The 8,786-nt window shown below is 40.6% G+C and overlaps 2 protein-coding genes across 2 annotated transcripts in view; both read left to right on the top strand.

The window, feature by feature from the left end:
* Positions 1 to 2,472, top strand: part of zfyve27 (zinc finger, FYVE domain containing 27) — a 10,493-nt gene extending 8,021 nt beyond the window's left edge. Inside the window, 4 exon segments of the mRNA XM_037690194.1 lie at positions 638 to 779; positions 881 to 927; positions 1,033 to 1,114; positions 2,314 to 2,472. Coding sequence (XP_037546122.1) covers positions 638 to 779; positions 881 to 927; positions 1,033 to 1,114; positions 2,314 to 2,384 — 342 coding nt within the window. The 3' untranslated portion in view covers positions 2,385 to 2,472.
* Positions 2,473 to 4,858: 2,386 nt separating this feature from the next.
* golga7ba (golgin A7 family, member Ba) lies at positions 4,859 to 8,411 on the top strand. Its single transcript, XM_037690192.1, has 5 exons — positions 4,859 to 4,939; positions 5,732 to 5,857; positions 7,469 to 7,621; positions 7,730 to 7,831; positions 7,910 to 8,411. Exons 1-5 carry the CDS (start codon positions 4,928 to 4,930, stop codon positions 7,991 to 7,993), a joined length of 477 nt encoding a protein of 158 aa, XP_037546120.1. The 5' UTR covers positions 4,859 to 4,927; the 3' UTR covers positions 7,994 to 8,411.
* Positions 8,412 to 8,786: the final 375 nt, after the last annotated feature.

Genomic DNA, 8,786 nt, shown 5'->3' with positions numbered 1-8,786 from the left:
GTAGTAAGTAGTAGTTTATTTTAGTATTTATATATTAAGGCATTTTAGACCCTTCCCACACTCTTGCAATATTCTAAACAATGTTTCTAAACACTAAAAGAGCACAGAATGTCATGATTTCAGCTCCTTGCCTCTGCTGCTCTCAGCCACCTGCAAGCGCTCTTGGCCACGCCCACTTCTCTGCTCTGCAGGGAGAACAGCTGATAAGCTGCAACAGGAAGCTTATCCTGCAGTGTGGGCTGCACAGAGGTTCATCAGGCGCTAAATAATTTAAAATAATTCATTTTAAATAAAAATTCCATGCCGATCTTGCGGCTCATCCATCAATCAGCCAATTGTGTGTCATGTCCACTCTTATTTTGAAAAACCGTGATAGAGCGAGTCTGCGATAAACGAACCGCAAAGTAGCGAGGGACTACTGTATTACATTATTAGTCATAATACCTTTAACTAAGCTGTTACATCTTTGTTTATTAGATATCTAATACCCTTCTATTAGTGTCTTTGCTACGTTTCACCCAGCCGGGGTGTCTGAGTTCACATTATTTTCCTTCCTCAGGTTTAAACATCAAAAACCAGCTCAGATTTCCTAAATCACTTCTGTGGTCTGTCCCTCTTCTTCCTCCCTTACCCTCAGGAGGATGACGATGGGCCCCTTGGAGCTCCAGAATATGACACCATCTCTGATAATTGCCTGTTGAGTCGCAATGAACCTATACGCACCAAGGTGTCCAAACTGACGGAGAAACTGCGTAAACGCTGTCCTGCTGCCGTCACTGGTCAGTCTGCTGACTCGCTCACTTATTTCATCTAGCGAATATTTCACGTCTTGCATCATATTTTCATCTTTCTGTTATTTACTTTTTCTCTGTCACTTAAGGCAACTGTTCCAGCTGCAATGCCGTTTTCTCAGTTCTGAAGAAGAGGGTGAGGCTGAAAGCTTGCTACAAGAATATTTACGTCTCATGTGACAAACAAATTTAACATTGTTATTAATTTATTGTTATTAAACTGATGTCGCTTGTGTTGCAGAGGAGCTGCAGTAATTGTGGCAACAGCTTTTGTTCACGATGCTGTTCTTTCAAGGTGTTGAGATCTTACATGGGGGCGACGGGTGAGTAGGAACACGAGTTCTGTGAAACATCAGAGCTTGAAACACTTCAGGGAGTGTCTCAGTGGGCCGCGACTCTTGGCAGTTACTCGTTGAGCAGCATCGTGAGGAAGTCTCTAAAATTAAATTCAGTTTGTTTATATAGCATATAGGTTTGAGAGGACAGGAAGTAGAAACAGACAAACATAGACTGGCAGGTCCAGATGTACTTTCTATAGGAGGAAAAATAAAAACAAAACCTTTAGGATAGAAATAATTACAAATACAAACAGGTAGAGTAGAGCAAGTAAAGACAGCAGCAGAGTAAGGAAATGCAGTCAGTTTGTCCTCCAGCAGTCTAAGCCTATAGCAGCTTAACTAAGGGATAGCTCCAGAAACCCAAGCCAACCCTAACTATAGGATTTATCAAAAAGGAAAGACTTAAGTCCAGTCTTGAAACTGGACAATGTGTCAACCTCACGGACAGAAACTGCAAGTTGGTTCCACAAGAGAGGAGCCTGAGAACTGAATGATGCCTCCCATTCTGCTTTTGGAAACTCTAGGAACCACAAGTAAACCTGCAGTCTGAGAGCAAAGTGCTCTGTTAGGAAAGTATGGAACAATAAGATGAAGATGAATAAAATGTGGAGGTTAAGTCCAAGAGGCTCGCAATCTTGTGAACTTTGAACAAGTTCAAAGCATTCATGCAAAACAGTTTGCTTTTAAAAAGTTGCAGAGTTTTCGCAGGTGTCTCGAACCTGTCTGAAGAGCTGGAGCTGCAGTTTTTACACCTGCATGTCAGCCATGTAACGGAAAACACAGCCTTGAAAAGTCGAGTTTAAAAACCACACCACAGATAACAAAGTTCATGCTCAATCATCCAGGTACCAAATCCAACAATTCTCAGTCAGGTCATCTGATGTGGCACGATGTGGGCAACAAAATAATGTGCACGGCCTTGATTTCCAAAAACTGTGTGCCCATAACAAGGCTACACAACGCTGGTCCCTCAATGGCAAACAGAATTCAGTGAGACGGCACATGGAAAATTATTATTATTTCCTCGTAATTCTGATTCATCAACTGGTCTCAGCCCAGTGAGACACAACTTTTTTGTTTGCATGACGCCTGTTTGTGCTTTGGTAGAAAAAATGATTAGCATGTGAACATTATCCCGTCTACTTTGAGTTTAATTTACTCGTAATTTTTTGTTTCTTTTTCAGCTCCCGAGGCACAGAGAGAGACGGTGTTTGTATGCGCCGCCTGTAACTCCTCCCTCACCAAGTCACAGTGAGATGGACAGTTCGTTTTGTCGCCAGAACCTTCACTGGAGCCCAAACAATTGTAAAGAAATCTCTTTTATGTGGAATTTCAGAACCTTCCTGCCTTTAGCAGCTGCATCTCTTCGTACTGTCACATGTTGCTTATGGGATTTGTGCTGTAACGTGTTGAGCTATTTCCTGCCTGAACGATCAGTGATGGATTGGACCTTATGAGTCTTGAAGGCTTCATACAGAGCTTTGTGGCCCCAGAAACAATGGACCTACTTTCTTTCTATCTGAGTGTAGAGGGGTGTAAACATGCACAGCAGAGGCCAAGACGTAGCTGGTGGATATCAATGTTTTTGCTGTTACCTGCTTTACCTTACCTGCCCTCTGCAGCAGGTAACTCATACTCTGTAGGGACAAAATAACAGTCCTGTAAATGTGAGATACTTTTTGATAGATGGTGAATAAGTACGCGTATTCACCAAACAACGATTATTGCGTCTTCATTCAGCTATGCAAGCAAAACCAGTGACTGCACAGGTTTTCTTGTTGGACTGAGTTTTCAACTGTTTCACGATCAGATGTGTTACTCTGACCTTCATTAGGTGAGTGAGCTTCTATTTATTCCACAAAAAACATATTGATCAATTATATATTTTATTTTGAAAGCAACCCTTTTAAAGTTTTGCTCGCTAGAATAATTGCTAAGTTTTGCTCTTTGGATAAAGAGTCTCACAAGTTGCAGAGGTGGTAAAACACACATCTTTAAGCAAAAAAGCACAACTTCTTGTACAATTGATTTAATATTTTAATTACCTCCTTCCATTTCTAATGTTTTTTTTTTTTTTCCTGTGTGGACAAATGAGCTTATAGCTGTTTCTCTAAAGTGTCTCTTCTAACTGGAATAATGGTTTTCCTTACTGGATTAAAGCCGTTTAAAAGGCTCAAGAAACAAAGTGATGTAATTCACAATAGCCTCACTCTCTCTTGCAAGCAGGACTTGACTAGAAGAATCAATTTTGAGGCATTAAAACTCAGAAAATGGACCTGATGGTTAAGTTAGTTTTTAAATTTGAATCAGACACAGATGATTGTAACTGCTTTGCTTTTATGGTAATATTACACTGTTCTTGTTACTGTAACCTCTTCTAACTGTTCTATATCTAATATATATTTAATTTAAAACTCCTGAAAGTGCTGTTTATTATTTAACTTGATGATTGTGTATATATTGGGCCCTATTTTTAAGGTAAGAATTATGCCGTTATTGAAATATACTGTGAGATTTTCATTTATTAAAAGTGAGTAGGGATATATGTATTCCCCCCCACCCCCCTTTTTTTTTGGGACACAGAATTTTAAAAGCACCTAAAATCGAAATTGTATTAACCTATCCCTGATGTAAAAATGTTATTACCATTTCAACCATTTCTTAGCAACGACATTAAACTTTATTATTTTGTTACTCAAAGAAGTTGTTTCCTGACAGAGTGTGAGTGTCATACAATGATATTTAAAAAGTACATCAAATGGTAAACTTACTAACAAACGTTTAGCAAAAAACACGTATTTGAAAGCCAAACTCTCTCTTTCAGGCATTCCACCCTGCCTAATCCCTGATATTTATTCTTGACAGTTTTACTCTGTCTTTTTTTCTTTCACGTTTAGCATCAGATTCACTTTTACACTTTCACCTAAACGTCTTCTCTGTGGTTCTACACTTGTCAGATTTCACCACATTTGTTTACCTACATAGACTATGGCAGCCCAGTGTAGGTCAACGTAGTGACTCAAGGTTCCTTGTTGGGGATTTAGCTGAGTGATTTGTTTACAATGAGCATAGATCTACATTTCCAGATTCCATATCAGTATATCTGGAAAACTTATTTCAAGCTGCAGCATAGTTCAAGGATAACCTTTTTATGTTTATGGTGATTTCATATTTTGCAATGAAATCAGTGAAAAGATGATTCAGACTCATTTCCAAAATGAGGGCATATATATTTTTTGTATTTCATTTATTATTTATTTGTATGGACTAAAAAAACCAAAAAAAAACAGATGACTCCTTTTACAGTTTTTAATTCAGTAGAGTAGTTTTACTTTAAATAAAGTTTTCCTTGTTAGTCAGGTAGCTTAAATGAATACTACTGGAAATGTTTTCCGTCATAAAGAAGTCCAGGCTATAATTTCTAAACCATTGAACTTTTCAGATTCTGACCCACAACGTAACAGTTATAATGTCCAGCTGTCATTAATATAACAATTAGATATAAACAGCCTCAACCACTTATTCACTTATTCAATTTATCAGATGTTCATTCTCGAGTGACCACATTTTCTAGTTTTATAATAAGTTTTATTTGATTTCTTGACATTATCTCAAGACCTTCCACGTGACATTTCATGAGCCCCGCCCCCTAATTTGGTACCCAACGTTTAAAACCATAAATGAGCGTTTCTATAATAAGCCCCGCCCCTGCTGTATTTAACCACGCCCCCTCCTGTCTTCGTCTCTAAAGCGATTTTCAGCACGCGGAGGGTCCGCCTCACGTCCACGGATGGCAACATGGCGACGGAGGTAAGCTGTCCTGTCTTTTTATTTCACGCTCATGTTTCGGTAAAATGTGTAGATATTATAATAACGACTTCAACAAACAAACAAATAAAATTAATGAAGGGCGGGAGCCATTAAGCGACTCCTCTCACTTGTCCTACATCACTCGCTTATCGTCAAGGTTGTGATCATTATATTACTTAAAATAAAATAAAAAAAAGGAATAACCGCAAATAGGGAGACTTGAGAGTCAGCTGTGTGACGCGGAGGCAGAAATTTATCATAAACAGCAGATTAACGTCATGTTAAGCTGTTTTGGTGAAAGCAGGCCATTTTTTTTTTTTTTTTCCACTTTAATCCGGTGGCGACTCGGTTTGACCAGACTCGAACACTGAAGACAGAAGCCACAACTCTTCTTACACATCCTCATGGAACATGATATCCTGTGATTTGCAATGCCTGGATGGCCTTTTCTCAGCCTGCCTCATCATGTTCCCCCTCATCGATCTGTTGTGAGATGTAGTGAAATGTCACCTCCTGCAGAGCTGCTCCTCCCTGAAACACCAGAGGGGAGAAGAAGGGAAGTAATCTCAGTGTGGATGAGGTTGCATGTCCAGTTCTGGGTTCTGCTCCAACAGACAACCATGCAGAGCAAACTGCAAACACTGAGCCACAGAGCGCTTGATGCATTCTGTCTGCTCCCACTCCATCACCCCACACCTCCATCTGTTTGCACACAAGTGAACCGAGGTCTCCCCGGAGACTCGTTAAACGGATACTGTAATATCCCTTACGCTACTATTGCTTTGTCCTTAGTTTCACAACCTGCAGGAGTTGAGGCACAGTGCGTCTCTTGCCAACAAAGTGTTCGTCCAGAGGGACTACAGCGAAGGGACGACATGCAGGTTTCAGACTAAGTTCCCGTCTGATCTGGAGAGCAGGGTAAGAAATGGTTTTTCTATCTTCCTTGGGGGGGTCACCACAGCAAACTAACTCGTACAAAGACTTGATTGTTTTTACGCCGGATGCCCTTCCTGACGCAACCGCAGACCACCGAGCTACCACAGCGCTCTGTGTGTTAATGTTGGTGGTCTGAGCGACCTTCCAATCACAGGCTCGCCTTCTCTAACCTCTGCACCATCGCTCTTTTAAATGGGTTTTCTATCTAACGTGCTTTTAGTGGGGACCAAAACAGTTGCACAATACCGCCTCATTTTCTCATTTATGCTGCTTTGAGTCGGTGTTGCAAAAACTAAGTGAAACTTCATCACAAAATCCAGAATGCTAAGACTGCTACATAGAAACGCGTTTACCAAAATATCTGAGGCCATTAGTTCTCGTATGGACAAAGGCAGCCGAACTTCTAGGTCAAGTGTTCCTGAGTCTTGTACATGAGAACTTCATCGTATAAAGCAGGTGATAGATCAATGGAGTGAGGCCTAGTCCTTGGTAATTAGGGTGTTGTTCTGGTCTGTCAGGGTGAAGAAAGAGCTGAGCCAAAAGGCAAAGCTATGGATTTACTGGTCTATGTTTCAACCTATGGTCATGAGCTTTTGGAAACGAGCAGCTACAATGGACTTCCTCTCTGAAGGGTGGCCAGGCTCAGCCTTAAGGATAAGTTGAGTAATTAGCAGTATAAGCTGATGGCAATGTATTTTTTTTACTCCGACTCAACTCCGCTTTATTGTCCTCGAAATTTGCGCTGCATTATATGCTTTTATTGTGAAAACTATAGAAATGTGTTCACTAATATAGTTTTTACAGCACTATGGTGGTGATTAATTGAAGGAAACTCAAAATGAATGGAAGCATAATTAAATAGTTTATCATTGGAACAATCTCTACTTTTTAACCAGTCATATTAAATTTTGAGCTTGGGCCTGCAGAGAATTTTATTTCTTCGTCACAATTCTGACATTGAACCATCTTGAACTTCTTCTTTTCTTGTTCTGTTTTTCATTCAACCTTTATTTGTACAGGCTAGCCTCATTGAGCCACGCGTGGGGACTCATTTACAAGAGAGACCTGTTCCAGACACGACGTATAAAGAACAGACAACAAAACAGTAAACGATGACGACAACAAACTACAGTAAAAATGCAGTTAAAATGTATAAAACAATAAACCAGGATGCTGTAAAAAAAAGAAAAAAAAAAGGTGACTTACTAAAAACAAGAACATATTCGCGTTGATTTTTCTATTGACATTATCTGTCCCTTGTTCTGTTCCCTGAATGATAAGAAAGGACTAATTTGCACATGCAAGGATCATAGAAAAGAAAATCAAGTTACATCTGAACTCTGGACTGTAAATCGATAGTTTCTTGAAAAAATAGCAAATAAGCATGGCCCAGTTGTGACCAGTTAATATAGTTTTAGAGAAAGACAAGAGAAAGGCTTCGGATGGAGGAAGTGGTTCTGAACTGTAGTCTTTAATGTAGGTTTGGGAACTCGGTCGGCATTTCTCCTGTCCTCAGTTTACGTATCTCCTCGGTTTGATCAGTGGAATGGTATTCTGTTGATGTTCATCTATCTTGGGTTATGTGTCCTACAGATTGAGCGTACTCTGTTCGAGGACACCGTGAAGACGCTGAACAACTTTTATGCAGAGGCAGAAAAGATCGGAGGACAGTCGTACCTGGAGGGCTGTCTGGCCTGTGCCACGGCTTATCTCATCTTCCTCTGCACGGAGACACGATACGAGAAGGTCGGGCTGCTCGCCTTCGACTTTAGGCATTTTTAAACTCCGTGTGAGTTTAATGTGATTAGCCTCCCACACGTTTTCTCACCTTATTTTGTCCAATCTTTGTGTCAGGTGTTGAAGAAGATAGCCAAGTACATTCAAGAACAGAACGAGAAGATCTATGCTCCCCGAGGTCTGCTGATCACGGACCCCATAGAGAGGGGAATGCGTGTTGTATCCTTGCTCGTTTAGGGTAAGCATAAAAATGTAAAGTGTACTCCAGAGTGCAGTGTCCTTAACGCCATTCACCAGATTGAAATATCAATCTATGAAGACCGAGGTTCCAGTGGCTCCAGCTCAGGCAGCAGCTCCGTGTCCGGCAGCACTGCTCGATGACCAGGACACTTTTGGAAAACCAAGCCCGCTTGGAGGAGAATCGTGGACAGTGATAACACTCATGTTCCAACATCCTGTGCACCATCACACAAAGGATTCACCAGATTTTTGAACATATTCATGCTCCTGACCCATCATCATAAGGTTTTCCACAGCAGATGCTTAAACACAAGTTAGCTGCAAAGATGCACTGAGTTTCACTGAGTGAGACGTGAGCATGAAGGAGTGGTGGTGGTTTCATGCTCTGAAAGGATGCAACAAGAACTGGGTTTTCAATTACTTTGAAAGAACTGCTGGTGCCAAAATCTACTTTAGTGTTCTGGTTCACAACTGATTCTACTTAAAATAACCAAGGGTTCCCAACCCTGGTCCTTGAGGAACACCATCCTGCATGTCTTGGTTGTTTCTCTGCTCTGACGCACCAGATTTTAATAAATGAGTGATTTACAGGCTTCTGCAGAACGTGAGCAACTAATTAAATCACTGAATCAGGTGTGTTGGAGCAGGGAACCAACTAAAACATGCAGGATGGTGTTCCTCAAGGCTCAGTGTTGGGAACCACTGCTTTAGAACTCCCCTGGCAAACCTCACATAAGCAGAGAGAGAACACGCAAACTCGGCCAAGATTTAAAGTCACCTTTTAATATCTGGATTTAGGCACAATTATTAGTCTACTTCAAAGGTTACTGTCAGTGATGATTTCTAAGAATTAGTTGAAATTTGAGGTAAATTACCTGAAGGACCATCACTTTAACTTGCAGGGCACTTTTTTAAGGCCTATAACTTAGGACAT

The sequence above is a fragment of the Nematolebias whitei genome, chromosome 16 (assembly GCF_014905685.2).
Source record: "Nematolebias whitei isolate Nwh7 chromosome 16, NemWhi1, whole genome shotgun sequence".
In the NCBI taxonomy this organism is placed as follows: domain Eukaryota; kingdom Metazoa; phylum Chordata; class Actinopteri; order Cyprinodontiformes; family Rivulidae; genus Nematolebias; species Nematolebias whitei.
The sequence above is the reverse complement of the archived record's forward strand: the minus strand, read 5'-3'. Positions and strand labels throughout refer to the sequence as shown.